At 40.2% G+C, this 20,653-nt stretch overlaps 1 protein-coding gene across 3 annotated transcripts in view; it reads left to right on the top strand.

Moving 5' to 3' along the window:
• MAP2K6 (mitogen-activated protein kinase kinase 6) overlaps nucleotides 1-16,279 on the top strand; it is a 109,432-nt gene extending 93,153 nt beyond the window's left edge. For all 3 annotated transcript variants that reach the window (XM_039859226.1, XM_039859228.1, XM_039859227.1), the window contains one exon: nucleotides 4,424-16,279. In XM_039859226.1, coding sequence (XP_039715160.1) covers nucleotides 4,424-4,501 — 78 coding nt within the window. In that variant the 3' untranslated portion in view covers nucleotides 4,502-16,279. The remainder of the gene's footprint in view (nucleotides 1-4,423) is intronic.
• The last annotated feature ends 4,374 nt before the right edge of the window (nucleotides 16,280-20,653 follow it).

The raw sequence follows: 20,653 nt of genomic DNA, 5'->3' as shown, positions 1-20,653 counted from the left end.
TATCAGATATGTGGTTGACAAATATTTTCTCCCATTACGTAGGTCTCAGTTTTATTTTTTTAATTATTTCTTTTGCTGTGCAGAAGCATTTTAGTTTGATGTCATCCCACTTGTTGATTTTTGCCAAACAAGTACATGAAAGGGTTCTCACTATCATTAATCATCAACAAATACAAATCAAAACCACCATGAGATACCGCCTCGCACCTGTTAGAATAGCTGTTATCAAAGAGACAAGAGACCACAAGTACTGGTGGGGATGTGGAGAGAAGCCTTGTCCACAGTTGGTGGGAATGTAAATTGGTACAGGTGGTATAGAAAACAGTATGGGAATCCCTCAAAAAAATTAAAATTAGAACTACCTTATGATCTAGCGATGCTACTTCTCATAAGTATACTTTCCTTATATTTAAGGAAATGACATTGCTATCTCAAAGAGGTATCTGCACTCCCATGTTCATTGCAGCAGTATTTACAATCGCCAAGACATAGAAACAATCTAAGTATCGACGGATAAAGAAATTGCGATACACACACACACACACACACACACACACACACACACACACACACTAGAATATTACTCAACCATAAAAAGAAGAGAATCGTGCCATTTGCAATAATATGGATGAAGCTCAAAGGCATTGTGCTAAGTGAAATAAGCCAGACACACAAAAGACAAATATCTCACTTATGTGTAGAATCTAGAAAAACTGAACTCCTGGAAACAGTAGATTGGTGGTTACCAAGGGTGAGGGGTTGGGGGAAATAGGGTACAAACGGCTGTCAAAGGGCACAAACTTGCAGCCGTAAGGTGAAGAAGTTCTGAGAATGCGATGGGCAGCCTGGTGGCCATAGTTACCAGTACCGTCTTGTGTCCTTGAAAGATGACAGGAGAGTAGATCTTAAATGATCTCACCGAAAGCAAACAAAAGGATGCGAGGTGATGGATGTGATAATTACTTTGCTTCTATAAGTGTATCAGATAATCACGTTGCATACCTTGAACTTACACGATGTTATTTGTCATTTAAGTCTCAATCAAGCTGGGGAAAAAAGAGAGAAACTGTAGTTTGGAGATACCAAGCCCGGAAGAGTTATAGAAAGTTAGTCCGACGATGGGCAGTAGTCGCAGCCCTTCACGGGAAGTGTCAGTTCTGTTGGTTAAGCTTTGACTTACGGCTGGACCATTCTCCAGTTGGAGCCCCCTTTTTTGGTATGCTTATGCAGCCCCAGAGCATTTTACAGTTAATTTTACCGAATGTACAATGGACCTAAGAGTGATTCCTGAGGGATTCTATGGCGCCTGCACTCCTATTTTAAAGTTCCCTTGTCTGTCACTATTGCCAGATAAAAGAACATTTTCTATTTATTTCTGACTCTAACATGCAGAACATTTTTTTTTTTCCTTCCAAGTGACCTCTTATCAGAGGTTTCAGTGGAACATGCTCAAGAGAAAATGCCGTTTTAGCTTCATAGGCTTCGGTGGCTGACATTGAATCCCGCTTTTCCAGCATATCCTAACACCGTGGTCTTTTGTGGCCTGCATATGAATGTCGTGAGGTTGTGTGGACACCCCCCTTCCTTTTATGGCATTAGTCTTTGTGGTACTGGAAACGGACTTGCCTTTTAAGGCTGTAACTGCTCCCTGTTTTCCTGTGGAATTGAGGTTTTTAAGTGGAAAATGTGAGTCCAAAGCCTTTGACTTTAGCACTGGGAAAACACATGCTCAGAGGCTATTGTTTAGGTTGTAGGAGTTGGCGAAGAGGCAGCAAGGAAAACAAAACGCTTTTTTTCCAGGTGAAGGACAGTATAATTAAGGCCCAAACCCAGACATGCACCTCTTATAGAAATCTCGCATGTTTTCCTTCCTAACTTGGACCGAGGGGTATACTTGCTTCATATCATCTCAAACTCCCATTGAGGGTCATGACTCAATAGGATTTGCTCTTGTGGAGTGGGGACTGGCCAGCTTTTTCTGTAAAGGGTTAGATAGTAAATATTGTAGGCTTTGTGGTCTGTCGTAACTACTCACTTCTGTAGTGTTAGCGTGAGAGCAGCCATGTTCAATGTGTAAATAAGTGGGGGTGGCTATGTTTCAATGAAACTTTACTTCAAAGAACAGGCAGTGAGCTAGATTTGGCCCCTGGACCATCAACTGTTAAAATGATAACCAGGCGATGTGAGGGATTGCCCAGTGATGCAATTATGTTCTCCAAATATCCTGGGAAGTTCCATATTGAATCTCATTGTCAAGCAAGGATAATTGAACCCATAGGAAACCACCATCTTGAAGGATGAGGTGTTATGCGTGGGGTATGGAGACCGCTGGTGACTGTTGCTTACCTCGATGCTCCTGGCAGCATTCACGGATCTCCGTGTTTTCTCCTGGCACAACCAGTGATACAGTCTTTCCTTCCTGTCCCAGGCTCCTTTTTGGAGAAACCCAGCCTGGGGATGAGTTCATGTGCCACATTTGCTCACCTCCTGGTTGCTGTCCTTGCTATTCTGAGTCCACTGCTTATAGAAGGGACTGGGTTTCCCCCCAGCCTCGTACATCCTCAAAACCCACACAAGAAGGCGAGTCACACTTTCCGTTTTGACGCGCCTGCCCGCTTTCCCTTCCCTCTGCCCTTTGGCTCTCCCAGCATTTTCCCAGCCTGAGAATAAACTAGGAGATATCTGAGGATATATATATATATATTTTTAAACTTCAGCTTAGGTTATTGAATTCATTCACAGACACAGGCTGCATCAGCAGAACCAGAGGCAGGATGGGGCTGGCAAGCGTGGGAAGCAGTCAGTGAGATAGTCTGAGGTTTGGCAAGTCCTGTTTTGATAGTAAAAGGCTTTTAAGCACATTAAAAGTTCACCAAACGTCAAGAAGATGTGGTAAAGCCCTTGGTAAGTGTGCTGTGTCAGTGGTTAGTAATCAAAAGTAATACCGTGTTTATTTATCCAAGGAGCTCGGGGGATGACTGACCCAGCACCTAGAGCTTCACTTAATATAGTAGGTGTGAGGCTCGGAGCCAGCACACAACCTTTATCTTCAGATGGGCAAAAGCAGAAAACCCCTTTTCTATTTTCTGAGTCCTGATCCTTAATGGAGACCACCTATCTTCTTTGGGGTTTTATTTCTTTGTTCTTTCCCCATTTACTTTGTTTCCTAAAACTTTCATGGGTGGGCATTCGGTTCTCTGCAGAGCTGACTCATCCAGCCCTCTGCTGTCAGGTTTAAAACAAATATAATTAGAAAACCTACGACTAGGCCACCTAAAGGTTGTAGACGAAAATCTCCAAAGTCAGGGGAAACAGAGCGAGTCATCTACATACTCGCCAGAATGCAAAAACGCTCATATTTAGCTGCTCAGCTAGTCACTGAAAATAATATCAACAGACCGTCAGGGAGGCGGCCATGCTGGGTAGCTGGGAGGTGGGTACATGGCACCAGGTTCTACCTGAAGGAATCGTCCTGCCTGGTTTGGTTGGTTGGTTCTGTTTCTGCATTGAGAACTGTGGGTCATGAGTTTACGTATCTCCTTCTGATTGGAGGTGTAAGGTTCCAGTGTGACAGCCATTTGGGGAGGATGGTTCTGGTGCAGAGAAAATGGCTTCGTTGCTTTCAGAATTCTTTTGACGTCTGTGGCCTCTCGTATCATACCATGTCCATTCCCTTCCCCATCAAAGTGCTAGATTTGATGTTTGTGTCCAGTTTATCTAATCTGGCCTGTGGAAATAGAGACCATAGTTTTTGGTTTTTCAATCTTTAATCTCTGAGTTGAATTTTCTCTGCACCAACCTGGAGTTTGGCAGTCTCCATTATTTTCCAGATGGATCAACTCTTCCTCAGGAAAGACATAAGTATAACTCTTGGCTATCGATGTGGCTTAGAAAGTGGCTGTGTTAACTATTTCAGTACAAAGCAGCTCTTCAACGTCAAGGGCAGGGCAATGCCTCACCCATTTACTGTTTCACAAAATTGGTTTCTCATTCTACCATCATTTCCCAAGAAACAAATATGCATAAGTCTGTGAAATGTCTAATTATTTTATGACTGTATCAGTCTAAAATTATTTATAGGGAGCAAGGTTATTTGTAAATCAGAGTTTAATCTGTCTTTGTGCTAATCCTTGTATTTTTACCATAGATGAGATCTATGTGGCCTAATTACATTTCTATTTTTAAGCAATAGATACTCCATAGTGGGAACATATCAAAATGGGAAGAATGGCAGCTCAGAGGAATGTATCTTAAAAATGTTTATATCACTAGATGTGCACTTGATTTGAGAAGGGGTAGGAAGAAGCCAGTTTAGCCCTGACAGGGGTATGCGTCATCTGTTTACCAAACAGATCTGTTTTGCTAATCTCATATGTTGTCAGTGACAAATATTAATACCATGTATTTTTCTTTTCTTTCCCAGCAACATCCATTTTTCACCCTACATGAATCCAAAGCAACAGACGTGGCATCTTTTGTAAAACTGATTATTGGAGACTAAAAACAATGAACTCAATCAATTGACCCTCCTGTGGATTGGTGGGTTTACGGGGTGAAGCGAGTTCACTAAAGCGCCAATAGAAACTCATCTTTAACCCTTCCTCTCAGAAGGTTTTTCTCCCCATTTTCTTTTTTTTTTTCCCCCTCCAAAGGGGGCCTTGGAATCTATAGTACAAAATGAACTGTCTAGATGGATGAAATATGATAAAGGCTTAGGACTTAAAAGGTGATTAAATATTTAATGATGAGTCATATGAGTCCCTAAGCTTCTCAGACTTCTCTTGTTCTTTGCAAAATGAATGCATTGGCCCTGGTTAAAAGGTGCTACAGTAGTGATGAAATTGTAAGTAGATTTGTAGTCCGTCCCACTTATTATTTTAATATTTATGTTTAAGCACTTGGTTGAAAAATTTCCATTTTATGCAAGGAAGGAGGAGACTGAAAGACAAGGTTAAGCTGGCAATATTTATAGGGCTTTTGTTTTTTAAGTTCATTTGTGTCTGTGGTCCAGAAGAAATTATTTAATATGCATCTTTAAGAGTATTCTAAAAATAGCAACAAGCAGCTCTTCTTGTGAAGCATCTATTCTGCCTGTTGTGGCTGTTGCCATATTCCCAACTTTGGCTCAATCCTGGGAAATAACCACATATTCTAGGTGAAGTGGCAAGGTTTCCTGGTCATACTCTTTTTCCCAACTTTGGAAAACCTAAAATCACTTTTATCACAGCTCAAAGAGTCATAAATTTGGTTCTCTTGACATTTGTGGTATAGTATTAGTGGAACGTGATTTGTGATGTGATTTTATATCACCTATCTATTCTGTGTGTGTGTGTGTGTGTGTGTGTGTGTGTGTGTGTGTGTTTGATAAGTCACAAGTTCTGCCAAGTGGCTTCCATGAGCATCTGTATTTAGTAAGGAGGACATTTGTCAGTCTCAAAGCGAACTGTCACATCAAATCACAGAGAATCGGTGCCTTCTGCTGTTGTCCCTCCTACAATGTGCAAAGCCCCGAGGATCGCCTCATAGTTAACATATTCTTTTGTTCTTTTGCTTTGTTTTGCTTTGTTTGTCAATGAAAAAGCCTTACTATTAATGGCTGCAATAGAAGAAAATTAAAGCCAGTTCGTTGTTCTTTGATCAGATGAGGAGAACATGGGGAGGGTTGAATTAATCCCTAGGAACAGCCTTTCAAATATCCATGGGTTGATTTGAGGCCACATCGTACTTCAGCAGCATGTAGTAGCTCGCTCCACCATAGCAGGCTCTCTCCACTGTGCATTCCTAGCAGGCTGACGAAGCAACGAACAAGTCCTTGTGGCCAGATACACCAGTGAGTTCCCTGATTTGGGGCTTTAGGTCCTCAGAGATCAAGGAGTGAGTGATGCACAGGGAAAATACTACCGAAAAGAGCCAGGAAACGTTGCTATTTGATATCGTATTAATACCAGGCTGCTCTTGCAGTATAAGGACAGAAGATTTTGATTAAAACAGGAAGAAGAGGATACACTCAGTTTCTTTCCTTGCCTTAAAGTGTACAAACGTTGCTCCCTCGGATCCTCCCCTTCTTTCCAGTTTAGATTTTTGAAGTGCAATCATATATTTTTCTCTGTTGGCATTTTCTCATTGTTCTTGACTCCAGCTCATAGGTGTCCAGAGTGGGTCTGGCTTCCCCATACACGTCTTCATATTCAGTTCCGAGAGATACTTGTTTGATTCAACATCAGTTTCATCTGCTCTGAAGCTACCTCTGTTCTCATCTTGTTCCAGCCAGGAAAGGGGTATTATCCTCATGGTCATGGCCATTCACTTTCCCGCCCCACCCCCCTTCCTAATCCTGCAGGTTTCTCTCTTTGAGACCAAGAGAAAAAATATATATATATCACAACTGTATTCTTTGCTTTATTTATCTGTCTTATGGAAAAAGAAAGTAGTAGGAAAAAAAAAATCCAAGGTCATTCTGTTACAGTTTTGGATGAAATATGTAAAGCAAAACATCTTTTTGGTCCGGATCAGATTACTCTTACCTGTTATTCAGTGTGCTTTCTACTTTAAAATATTCTTGACCAAGTGTGTTTCTCTGTGTGCTCCTCTCCAGTCTGTGAGTCCAGGGCCTGAACTTGCAAAACAGCCGCACTGGGGTAGAGAAGGAGTCAGTCAACGATTCCCAACCCTGGTGCACATCGGAGTTGGTGGAGCTCATGAACACAGTCAGTGCCAAGGTCCCGGAGATCTGGATTTCATCAGTCCGGGTGGGGCTTGGGGATTGGCAATTTTTACGAGCTGCTCCTGTGATTCTGATGTGCAGGAGGATTGAGAGCCCTGGGACCTCCAGTACCTCCTAAGGACGGGGTGGACTAGAAATTTCTCTTGAACATTTTCAGAGAAACGAGGGACTATAAGAGAGGCGCAGGACCACCCACCTCTTTCCCTGTCCTCACCAATGGAGACATCTTTGCCACTATCAGAGAAGGCATGTACCTGGAATACTGCTTTGAAATTTGGGATGCCTTTTCTCCATAGAAACACTCTGCTGAATGGCGATTAGGTATCTTATGTATTAAAGTAGAATGGCTTGATAGCCTTATGAGTCTAAATTTTAGAATGTGGGTTTTTTCTTTGAGAACTGTGTTTTAAGTTCTGAGCAACTAATTTTAAATAAATATAGAGATACATAAACTATTTTTCAGTTGATAAAAATTGAGAGTCTCCTGTACATACATATGTGTGTGTGTGTGTGTGTGTGTGTGTGTGTGTGTGTGTGTGTGTGTGTGTGAGAGAGAATGAGGGAAGGAGGAAGGGAGGGTTGGGGAAGAGAGGAGAAATGAGTAAAGATATCTATATCCAGGGATAATACTCAAAATATTTAATGTACTACCATGGTGAACCATCTGAATATTAGCCCTGTCTATATCTGTGTATTAGAAAGTCAGTATTTCTCTATAAGAGACCATGCTCTTTTTTCCCCAAATGTATTTGATTTAGTATTATATAATTGTCCATATTATAAATTGTCTTCATGTTTATAAAAATATCCATTATATATATACTGTTGATTTCAGAGGTGTGCCACAAAAGTAATATGAATGTCTTTTAAGACAATTGCCATATATGTATATGTATTGCCCTTCAGAGTAGCTACCTTGAAAGACTATATATTTATATAAATAATGCTACTAAAATATTTTTGCCACTTCTCTTTCAGAAAGGCTTCCGAATTCCTTTTTTCCCCCCATCCGTGTACCATGCAGAGTCATCATTTTATAATTACTCCTTAGTTCTTTGTTCATTTGTTTGTTTGTTTTACAAAAACCTTTCCCAGGTCTTTTAAAACTTTTTTGCATTACCTGCCTTTTATTATCAGACTTAGCACCAAGTTGTGTTTGGAAATTTCTAGAAGTCAAATCTACCTTCAGAGCTGAAGTTTTACCATCACTGAGTCTTTTTCAAAGATCGTGTCATGAGCTCTGAAGATAATTTCAAATGTATATTTCCAAAAAAGTGTGTGTTTGTTTTTAAGCAAGGTCTACCTTCCTGGAATAACTGTAGAGCCTCCCAAACTGATGACTTTGAATGAAAAAGAACTCCTGTAATGTATATATTTGATGACAAAATATCAGATTGTCCCCGATTTCACATGGCACTCATCTCTTAGCCGTGATGGACAGCCCTGATATGGAGGAATGGTCCGTCATTCAAAGACTATGTTTGGTCACACTGATGTAGTCAGAAAGAATCCGTTAAATAGCAGCTTCCATCTGAAATGGAAAATGAGCATGCGTGGGAATAGCTCAGTCCTGTTTGGATTTTACCATTCTTTATCCTCCAAGTCTCACCAAAAAAAAAAAAAAAATACATATGTGTCAGAGATCCCCACACTTTCTATGTTCATAGTGCCATTGGTTGTCTCAGTAATTTTTTTTCCCATGGTGCCCAAGGCCAAAATAAAGAATAGTTCCACTTATTAGGTGATTAGGTCGGAACAACTTAATAGTGGTGGTTTGCACAGTGTTTCCTTCAAAAACTGACAATATTTGGTGGTGCCCCGTGGGTTTGCTTCATCGCCTCAGAATGTCTCGGCACACAGTTTGGGGACCATCAATATATGTCATACTGACGTTTGCACTGTCTACGTTTAGTGACCCTCTAAATGGAATTCTTGGTCACTCAGTCCTCTGTATTACTTCACTCTGTGTTTTATCATCATTACTGTTGTTTTTGCTTGCGTCTGGTTGATTAGCTTTTTAATTGAGGTCCTACCCTCCTTCAGTGTTCATCAGTCCTGCAACGTTGGCTGTCACAATCTAGAAAATGAAATACTCATTAACCCCAGCATTAGAGGAGGCCGGCACTGAGACTAATTTCTCCAAATGCAATCGAGTTAGTATCTTTGGAATATAATCACAAAGGAGGCAAGGAGGGGCCAAAGTTTTCATCGTTGAACACTAAAAATGCTTTTGTTGACCAAGGGGCTTCATCAGCTCTGTTCAGAAACTACTCCATTTCTTCTAAAAGTGTCTAACAAAACACTATCTCTTGTGCGAAAGTGCAATGGATGCCTAGTTTCTGATTTCCTATCCGAATGCTTTTTTGGCTCTGTAACTCACTATAACCTTGAAGGCAAGATTCAGATACTCGTAAAATTTGTTGGAGCTGGTGGTCAGGTCCAGTAAAATGAATTAAATCTCTGTTGTGCTGGAGATTTTGCCTTCCCAATGTCTGTCTATATAACTTAAAGGGAGATTTGCTGGCTTAAAGGAATTTCCATTTTTATTGAATTAGCAAGTAGGAGGTGGAGTTTTCAGTTGGACCCCTGAAAATTTGCATATTCAGATGGAAAAAATGCCAGAGTAAATCTAGAAAGAGAAATCTACCAAACCTGATAGAAAAGAGAGAGAGGATATTTTATTCTGGAATGTACGTGTTCCTGGTGTGTGTGTGTGTGTGTGTGTGTGTGTGTGTGTGTGTGAGCACTGTGCCGGCAGCTAAAGACACTCTAGTTTTCCTTGGCTTTGGTTGGCTAAGGGTACTCTGGATTCCTTTGAGAATCTGTTAATTTCTGGGACCTGTTCCCTAGGAAAATGCACATTGTGCATGGAACGCATAGTTCTGCAAACATTTTTTTTGTTGAGGGAGTAGGAAGTGGAGTACAGTTTATAGACCCCACAGGATCAATCACCTCTGCTCTGTAGAATGTGGACCCCACAGGATCAATCACCTCTGCTCTAGACCAGGGGTGGACACATATTTTCTGTAGAGGGCCAGATAGTAAATATTTTCAACTTTGTATTCCATACAGTCCCTTTTATAGCTAGTAGGTCTACTGCTGTACCATAAAAGCATCCATAAACAATATGTCAGTGAATGAGGATGGTGCTGTGTTCCAATAAAACTTTATTTAAAAAATGAAGCAATGGGCTGGATTTGGCCCACAAGCCATGGTTTGCCAACACCTGTCCTCGCCCATCAAATACAGCTCAGCTGTGACTGAGGCAGATTAGGAAGATGGACACAGGTGAATAAATTCAGAAAGGGTGGAGGTTGTTTAGTCCCATGAAAATTGCCTCTTGATTTCCTCAGGTAAGTATTCTTTGCTTTGGAAACCAATGGGACAATTTTCGTTAGATTAAATTGAGTACGTATTTCCCCTCCCCTCCCTTTTTTTTTTTTTTTTACAATAACAAACATAACTTACTTCAACTTGGAAATGATAGGCACTTCTCTTAGACACTACCTGCATTCTTGTCTCTTAGTTTTGCCTTTTGTTTCTGTGGTGTGATTCACATGTAAGGAGAATCACGAACCTAGATTACTCATTTGGTTTTCCTCTTCCCTAAACCGTAGTAAGATTTGAGAATCTAGGAGGCCATACTTCCCTCAGAACTTGAAAGCAGATAGAATTCTTAAAGTCTTCCAATTCATCCACTTCATCTATTTGGTCATCTTTTAGGAAAGTCAGAAAGAATTGTTTGGGGTCAAAATGTTTGTTCTTGGTGGACTTAGAACTCTAAGCTCTCACCGTGACAGGAGACTCAGGCCTACCCCTTGAGTTCTGTCTCTGGACTTGGAGAGACGAGGCTGCTTCGCCTTCTTCCTTTTTGAAATCATGAGTAAACTTCGGTTTTAAGGGGTTTACATAAAATGCCTCCTTTCTGATGTGATTTCTTGGGTTGCCAGCCCTGGTTGAATTTCTGGGTCCTTTTGCCCCCTAATGAAAGCTGTCTTCCCTGTGGGACCAGAACAACTGTAATTTGCTTCGCCTTCTGTCAGTACATGCACCCTCTTTGCTGTACAGGACGCCAGACAAATAACAGCCTTCCGGTTACCTAAGCTATCTGCATTTTCTTTTTCCACAACAGTGCAACACACCTTACTTAAAGCTACAGTCTCTTTATTATTCGGAACCTTTTTTTTTTTCCTCCTGCGTCATCAAGCAAACATAAATTACACTTAGAATGACACTTGGAAACTCCTTAAGAGAGTATATTTAAGTATTTGATCCGGCAGTTTACCTAGAAGAATGTTTTCTCTTCATCTAGGGAACCTGAATGCCAGAGCCTTCAGAATGAAATTATCCTTCTGGAGGAAGTATATTGTCACCGAATAACATCATTCACCACCTATTCCTGGTGTCTGCAAGAAGATGTGTCACTTCTGTGAGGTTTAGATAGTCACTGTTTACAGCTATGCAAATAGAATCCTACTGTTGCAGGTTTTTCAATGGAATAATTTGGAATCAGGACTTAAACTGGGGTTTATCTTTTCAGTTTCAACCCAAAGTCCTTTCACAAGCAAGATTTCTCTAAAAGCCCCTTTCCTGTCTGAAGTGAAGGGGAGTTGGGCCTGAGTAGAAACACAAAGCAAGGTCAAGGACTTTGTGGTAGACATATTTAAAAAACAAAAAAATGAAAACAATATCACCTCAAAACACAAATGTGTTAAATTATAATTTAAAAACATCCAACCTAGTTCCCTGGGACTGTCAGTATCTTGATATCACTTGTATTGTCATTTGAACTAGGACATGGAACCCTTTATTGTTGGGAGTTAACAGTTAGATTTAGGGAGATTTGCACTGGATTTCTTTCATGTAGTTTCCAGCATGCACAGACTTCTCTGTGGGTCATTTATCTTGGCATGGCTGGGTTTTCCCCAGCTTACACTTTTGCATTTCTGGGAGTCAGGGGTCTCTTTTGAGGAATGAGGCTGATGGCCTTAGGATTTGGAGATCGAGTTCAGGGAAAGCACAGGAAAGTTTAAGTATTTGCTTGGTCTTAATATAGGAAACAGAACTTCCTAAGTAACCCCCAGAGTCTGTGGTGCTGGCCAGGCTGTGACAAGCTTTTCTGTTGTCCTCAATTGCCTTGATTGAATTTTCTTATTAGTCCTCTGCCGGTCACAGGTGACCTGGGTCGACTTAACCACTTCTGTGGAAAAGAACTGATCCAACTATTTTCCTATATCAAAACTCGAAATCCACAATTTTGCATTGGTCTTTCTACGTGGATTCTGTAGGAATCTTGAAAATGTAAAGGTTCTCTAAGAGAACTTTAGCAAAACCCTTATTCGAAATATTAGACGTTATAATAAAACTTCCCTTTAGCCTTTAAAGAAGAGCAGCTGGGTTGGGTATCTGTTCCTCTTAAGTCATATTCTATTGCAGCCAGAAATGAGCAGTTTATGTCATTTGGTCACTACCAGAGTTTGTATTAGAGTCTGCAAACTATTTTAACCAAGGCGAGTAAGGCTACTGCCTTAGGATTTGTTATTGGATTTTGGAGTTGAAGGCTGAACTCTGATGTGAAATTATGTTTGGGGCTGGAAGAAAAGCTAAATGCAGAGAACTAGGAAACCTGTGAGTGAGCAAGCTGACAAAAGTTATATTTCTTAACTTATTTTCAGTATTTCTATAGAGATAATCTCCCATGGGAAAACCCATCAGAAAGCCAAACCTTTATTTATTTTTTCCCCTAAAAATAATGAACTTTAGGAAGATTTAAGAAGTATTGATTTAGATATCAGAAAATTTTCTCATATTTCCCTACTATTATCAATTCTACAGAGTCACCATTTTAAAAGATAGCACCCAGAAAAAGGTAAATGGTTTGAAGAGTGATACAGCATTTGAGGGGGAACAACTCATCCATCAGCTTCCATCTGGCTAAAGAAAAACAAATACAAAACCAAGCCACTTGGTCTATAGTTTTGGTGGCAGCCATTTTTAAGAAAGGTAGACACCAAAGGTTATCATCTAATAAGCATGCTTTTTCCACAATGCAGTGAACTGTGAATGTTCATAGAAATACACTACAAGTCTCTACCACAAGAGCTAGAATGTATCATTTTAAAACAACACTCAAAGCTAGTTTGAATTTTCAGAAGCAGTGAGTTGTGTGAGAGAAATCATTGTTTTATTTTCTTATCTCAAGTTGTCTGTCCTAGTGTGTGTTCAATCCTTGAGGAGTTGAGTCAAGTGCATAGAAGTAGTTTCTAGACTATATTCATTGGTGCCCCTGGGGGGTCTCTTGTTGTGAAGGGAAGAGGAAGAGAGTGTGATGAAGGTCAACCTTGCCCATCTGAAACCCCCAACCACCTCCATGCAGAATATTTGGCCACCACTATTTCCCCTTTTAACTGGAAGTCTCTATGGCTGTTAAAGGCTTGGAAACTGGATGAAGCGACAACTTGAGGAGTCTAAACAGCCCAAGAATCTGGGAAATTTTGCAGCCAACAATGTCTGCGAGTCCCTGGCCTTTGCGTATTGAGTATGCTAACAGGGTTGGAGGTAGAAGGGCAAGAAGAGAGGACCATTTATTTTCATTTTTAAGCATGCATCATTTGAAAGAAAATGCAAAAGTCAAGATGCGATGTCCATACATATAGATCCTTAAATTGCTTATTTTTCTAAAGGGCTTAGAATAACCTTATTATTTCAGTGATGAAGGTGGCATGGTGGCTCTCAATGGCCAGTGGAATTTCTAAATTTTGGCCTTTGTACAGGCAGGAGTTGTAATTTTTGTTCATTGATGTATAAGAAAAAGTAAGGCTCTTTGGGCAATTTTGGCACAGAGAAGGGTGTGATCTGAGACTCAAGCTAACAGTTACCACTACTGGATTTTACAAAGGTTCCAGGTGGAAAATGGTACAGCCTTTGGAAGATGAAACCTATGTCGCTGTATCTGTCGTAAACTGAACACAAAGGAATGCTGAGACCTCAACTGAATCGTATCAGGTGCCTTCTGCACACACCTAAAGAGTCTGCGGTCAATTCTGAGAGTGCTGTGTTAGCCACTAAAACAAGCTGAATAGCTGGGGTTTCACAGCAGCCATCTTAGAACACTGCATACGTCCAAAAATTTCACATTTGGCAACCATGAGTAGAGTTCTCGGCCAGTCTCTGTGTAAAAGCCACCCAAGGAGGTTCGATTAAGAAAATCCAGATGATTTATCTGTCATATTACTCCTGTGTTTGACTTATTTTTTATTCTTAAATTTATTTTTTCAGCAGAGTGATTTTTCTATGTGAACTGAAATGAGGAAATGATGTTTCACAAAAATAACAGGTATTTTTAGAGGAAAAATGTTTTCTTTATGTAATTAACTTCCACAATTGGAACATTTCCTACTATACAGAATCATCATCTTGGGTCATTTAAAGCTGAAAGAGGTATTAGGGATGTAGCTCAAATTTTTATTTAAATACATGAACATTTTTTTCTATATATTTTGTGAAAATCTCAATGAGATGCTAGATATAACTTCTATACGGAACTGAACTTTACAAGAATTTTAGTAAAATAGGTGGGTTTCTCTGCTGCCTTTGTGCTTCAGTTTTATCACTGAAAATGCTGCTTTTCCACTTATTAATCTGGTCTTTGTAAGAAAAAAAAAACACTTTTTTTATATTGTGTGAATTTGATGATAGACCTTTCTTTTATTTGTATATATGACTGATTGTTTTCTTATGTTGCACCCCAGATTTGTTTTTAGCCATGTTTATTGTAAAGACAGCTAAAAGGCAAATGTAAACATGCCTGGTCTTTACAATCTTTTGATGCTAGAATGAAGTGATTCCATATGCTCGTTAGGAGGCCCCAGTATCTCTTGGTACCCGACATGTTCTGAAAGGCTTTTGGAGGGTTGTGCACCCTACCCTTCAAAACCCATCTTCAACACTGTCTTCAGAGAGTTTGGAATAGAGGAATGGCTACCATTTTGTGGATTCTTTCCTCAACTGGCTTCCCTCATCTGTCCTGCCACAAGTAGCATGCTGCTCGCTTTCCCTGGTGGAAATCATCTCTTTTTCATGGATTGCGATATCTTTTCTTTATGAATGAGGCAAGCTGACCTGTGGAGTATGGAATCATTAGAAATTCATAAAGTAAAGACCTCTGAAGGATGTGGGTAGAATGTTTCTATGCCTTTGGGGTGAATGTTAAATTTATGTCCTGGCCCTGGGAACTGTTTTGCTTGTGAGCTGCAGAAGCAAAAAAGGATTGGGGGTATATACTTAACTGTGTTTTCCATGTGGAAACGTGTGTCTTTTTAAGGTGAAAACATTTCTAGTCATTGTATGGGGAAAGAGGAGTTATGAATATCAGTCGATAACTTCAGTCAAGCTCCAGGGTTGTATTTTAAAATGCCTGTTCTATTGGGGAGCGTGCCTTCAGTTATCTTTGCTGATGTGGCTTTAGTGGCCCCCATGTGTTTTCATTTTAGCCTCATTTTCCTGTTATCCAGGTTGTGTGCATTGTTTGTTTGTTTTCTTTTGAACTACTGCTTATTGTCATTGGTAAAGTTATCTCAAAATCCTGAAACAAATGAAATGGCCGATGTGCAGGACGCGGTAGAAATATAGCAAGTCTTGTACTGATGTAGATTAAGTTTTCATAGAGTTACCGGAAATGCACTGAGGGATAATGTGGCTTTAAAGAAATCATGTCTGTTTTTCACATTTGGAGAAGCCACCTGCCCTAGGTTCTTATTCTTGAGAAATTCATATGTTCGTGCAAATATCATTGGTGAAATATAGTTTATAGCCTGGGTAATTGGCCTCTATCAATCAGTCAATCAACAAGGAATTGTACTATTTGCCAAGAGTTGGGTTAATTTTGCCTTTTATAGGTCATTCTATGGCAAAATACCTAATCAGAGTGTCTTGTAAAAAACATAATTTTATAATTTCCCTCTTTTCTGATCTAAGAGCATAGTAAAGGAATAGTAAAAGTTTTGATGTGCTATGCAATAGTTCTTTGAATCCGTATTTGTGTCCAAGGAAATGGCTGAGATTTTGAACTAAGTGATTGTTACATGGCTCGTATGGCGACTGCTCTGGCTCCTCTCTCATCACCTCGAAAGGAAAATAAAATTGAGAGATTAAGTCAAACTTAACCTCCTCTGTCGATGAGGACCTTACACGTTGATTTCCCATCTCAGGATATTCTTCAGTTTCATACAGCTGCTGAGGAGGAAGGAACAAGCTACAGGCACTGTTACTGGTCCCCTGGACGTTTGTGCGTGTATACGTACAACTTCACACCGTGTGTGTTGTGTTCAGTGTTGTGTCAATCTATGAACTGACTCAAAAAACAATTTGAAAATAGAGAAGACAGTGATAATGGCAAAAGACACCCAACCACCTTTTTTTCTGTCAAAGTGCTTGCTATGACTTTTCATAGCTAGGACAAATAACATAAATATTCAGGAGCAAGGTGTCCTTGAAAGAAATGGCGTGTTGATCTCATAAGAAAATGTACAACCAATAAAGACATTTTAAAAAGTGCAGCGAGTCCGTGTGTTAGTCGAGTTGTTCATGGAAATCCTTCGTTCTAGAAATGTTGCTGCTGCTGCCAGGTCTTAAAGCCCTTCAGGTAAAAACTTTGTTTGAACTGTTTATTCTCTTTTGCGTCCCTCATCTCTGTTCCCCCACTTTCAAAATATAATGGAACAAAACGGCAAAACAACAGTGTCTCAGTCTTGAAGACTCCTTAGAAAGTCATTTCATCTGCAGTGGACTTCAGACTCGATATTCTATGGTCGATATACCTAGGTTAGAAGTGAAAACCAACGTTTCTTTATTAAAATTAGAGGGCTTGTGGAGATAGTCCAGATGGCTTAAGTGAAAAGATTAAGACCAAGACTTTTGGCTTCCTGAACTATTTGGCCAACTAGTCGTTCAAATTTTTCCTGGTCTGACGCGTAATATGCGTCATGTTAGGAAGTTTGTTTTATACCATCAGGCAGTGGTGTGATGCAGAGATTCTAAGAAAGAAAGAATGTTAGCACAGGTAAAATATCGTTGGACCCACAGAGTGCTTTGATTTCTCCTATAAAGGGGGTGATTAGACCTATTTGACTCGCATCCACATTAGTCCAGTGTGGAGAAGAATTGCTAGATCTTAACGCTAACGGTTGGAGTGGCTCGGCTGATATACCTGGAGGCACACACTCACCTCTGATCTCCCTTGTTGCTTAAACGGGTTGATGTTGCTGAAGCAGGAGCTGACCGCTTTCAAAGCCCCTCATGTTCCACCTCAGATTGACATCATCTCAGGGAGTAGAATATGAAGTGGAGAAATGACTTTCCAATGACAATGGCCTCTGTTATACTGATTTTGATGTCCTTCTTTCTCAGACTTTATTAAGATTGCTACAGTCCTTCATCTGTCTCAAGCTATCGGTCGTCCTTGGCATTAGGATCGTTGTTTTAGGGGTCTCTAAGGGGTGCAGGTATGTGGAGGAGGGGGAAGGCATAAATGCAAGGTTCTCGGGCCTCATATGTGAAGTTTGTTTTACTCACTATTCCACAGCCATTTCTTATTTTCATACTTTAAAATATATTTTAAATATTTTTCTTTGGATGGGTATATGCTTGCTTTCCACATCATCACCACGATTCCCTGCTTACTCAAGATTTTGTAGGAAACAAAGTGAAAAATGGAGAGAGATAAATGAGCTAATAACAAAAGCTTTTTATGGTGATTTCTTGGTATTTCAATCATTTCCTGTGACACATCAAATCCCAAGACGTAATAGCTAAAAACAACAGTCCATTACTGTTTCTCCCGCCCTCTGGGTTGACCGGGCTCAGCTGGGGTGTTCTTGCATGTCATGTCTCATGCAGTTGCAGTCAGCTCGCTGGGGCAAGAGTCACTGAGAGCCTCTTCACTCATGTCTGGTGCCAGGGCTGGGGTGGCACCTTAATGGAATTATGCTATTGTTACCTGCCTTGCTTTCCAAATTATATCAGGGAACTAAGAAGGTATATCTCTCTTTATGTGGCCTCTCTATGTGGCTAGCTTGGGTTGCCCACAGCCTGGCCATCTCAGAGTAGTTGGAATACTTCCATGGCAATCAGATTTTCCCAGAATTAGTAATCCAAAAGTCCGAGGCAGAAGCTGCAGGGAAATTACACGGTGTAATTCCCGCTGTGAATACTAGGATATGTGTTTCACGGCGGGGCGCACCTTTGAAGACTAGCTACCGGGCTTGGTCATCCAGTCCAGTTGGAATATACTTGTGAATTGAAACAATGGATTTTATATCTTCTTTCCTAAACTGATGGTTAAGAGGCAGTAGACAAAGTATATTAAAATTAGTGATGAAATTAGTTTCCATTTATCATCCACCGTGTTGTCAAGGAAAACAGTTTGGCCAAAATGTTTTCCTGTAGAGGGTGAGTTAGCCATTTCTGCCTGAAAGTGTTAAGCCGTAGTTGGCATTAAAATGATACAGGAGCAAATTAAATATTGACACTAATGACTCACGATGCTCCTGCCAGCACTTCCCTGCCTCCCCAGATGGTCATGGTTCATACATACTTGCCGAGTAGGTGTTCTCTCAAGTGGAAATAGCTTTGTTTTTTATTTTTAAAATAATACATTTTGAGAAAACTTAAGAATACATGCAGGAAAATAAATATTATCCATAATTCCAAGTTAATTGTTCATGTGCTCTTTAAAATGCGTTGTTCTATACTTTTGCACTTACACACACACACACACCCACCCCTTAATGGAATTATGCTACTGTTACCTGCCTTGCTTTCCAAATTATATCGTGGGCATCTTATCATGTCAATTAATGTAGGTAACATTATTTTGAATGGCTGTCTAATATTTTGATATATACCCTTACATATTTTTAACTGCTTCTCCTATTGGCGGAAATTTTAATTATTTGCTTTTGGTTGCTTTGATTGATATCTTTCTTCCTACATCATTATGCAGGAGTCTGATTGTCTGGGAGAAATTTTAGAGAGCTGAAAGACCTCAAACATTGTCCCTGGGGCTGAAAATCAGCAATGGTTTCACTTGTCTCAACACAGTTCTCTCCTTCCGTTATTTGGTACTCACTCCTTTCCAGGTCCAGACTTACACGAAGAGATCAGACTTGTCTGGAAATAAATCAAAATTAGGAATTTGCAGAGCTGGGACCTGCCCACACAATGGTGTCTTAATGATTCTAACAGTATATTTCTTAAGTAAATTGGAGCATAGGGAATGTCTTTCAGGAATATCCACAGAGGAAGAAATTATCAGGAAGAGGCACGTGAAGGAAAAGTACAGAGCACAGAAACAGAAAAATAGAACCTGCCTCTAAGAAACAAAAGGTTGTGTGTGTGTGTGTTTTCTCAACTCTTGCAGTTTTCGTATAATGGTTATGCAATGCCAAGAATGGGCAAGAGCAGAATTTCCAGTTGGCCTGGTGGGCACTGCACCCATTTCAGACCACATAAATCTTAATGAAGCTAGAGCTAGAACTTGGCGAACAAAACTAATCATCACTCACCCTATGGGTATTAGCTCTGGACGTTCTTTTCGGATGTGAAGTAGCTATATTTGTTTTGAGAAGCTCTGCATTACCCTGGACCTTGCCTTCTGTGTCCTTGTTCTTTGCAGCCATAGCATCACTGTCGTCACTTGGGAGCTTGTTAGCAATGCAGAGAAGAACCTGGAGTGCAACTTGATACCCAGGTGATGCATGTTCACATTATAGTGTGAAAAGTCATGGTCTACCCATCTCATCCAGTTTTGAACTTTCAACTGTCAGACCTCAAATGCAATTCTTTGGACATTTATCCCATATTACAGACAAAAGATGCCTCTACAAGTGCAGACTTATAGAATATCTTTTGGATGGAGGAGTATATGTGTTAAAGTATATTTAAATATATTGGCTCTCTGATGTTTGGTTAAATGAAATTTCCTTTTTTTTTAAATTTCAGAATTATTGAAAACTATCATGAAGGAAAAAGTGATACTTATGCTTGGACATCTTGATACCAGTTACAGATAGATGTGTTTAATGGATTCCAAATGTAATGCTGCTTTAGGTCTGTAGAGCACTGTGTAAGCTTCCTAGTGAATGAGGTCTAGGAGATGATGACCATGAAGCTTAGAGAATGACCTAAAAGTGTGCTGTTTCTACTGTATCCAAGTTCAGTGACTTCCTGGTATTATCTGAGCCTTAGTGCACCTCACCTTGGATTTCCTTGCAATGCCAGTCTAGTCAGACACTTCCTTGGCAAGTGATGGCTCTCTGTTCCCCAAGGGAGAACAAGAGGAAGAGTCATAACTTAACCGCTACTTGTTTAAGAAGAGTCAGCTCAGCTCAGAGCAGTCAGTTTTCCTGTGATCTTGTGTGACCCTCTGGACTGGGAGGCAAAGAGTTGTTCTTAGACAGGAACTTGCTAAACCACTTGACATTTTCAACAGCTGCAGAACTGTTTATCAAGTGCATGCCATCTCTCTCAGCTCCTCCAATTTAGCAGCCAGAAAAGTCAAGCCAGTGACATTGCGTGCTTTTGACAACTTCTGAGCAATTCACAACTTCCACCATAAAGTGGCTAAATTGGTCTCACTAGTCTGATAGTGATCTTTGGATGGGCCATTTTCTCCTTGAGCTTGTTAGCTTTGGGGACTCCTTCACTAGAATCAAATGAGGCACTGCTGGAGAGAAGCATAAACACCGACTTGCCAGTCCCTCCAATTCCCTAAACTATAGCTCATAAAGAATAGATCTGTTATTTTTTTTTTAAGCCACAAACTTTGGGCGAATGGCAATGTTTATTTTCCAATAGCAAAGAACATGAATTCTGTTTATTTAAACATTTTTTTTTCCGAGAAATTAAGGAGCCAGTGAGTTTTAATTTAGC

The sequence above is a fragment of the Pteropus medius genome, unplaced genomic scaffold, assembly GCF_902729225.1.
Source record: "Pteropus medius unplaced genomic scaffold, Ma_sr-lr_union100, whole genome shotgun sequence".
Taxonomy (NCBI): Eukaryota; Metazoa; Chordata; class Mammalia; order Chiroptera; family Pteropodidae; genus Pteropus; species Pteropus medius.
The sequence above is the reverse complement of the archived record's forward strand: the minus strand, read 5'-3'. Positions and strand labels throughout refer to the sequence as shown.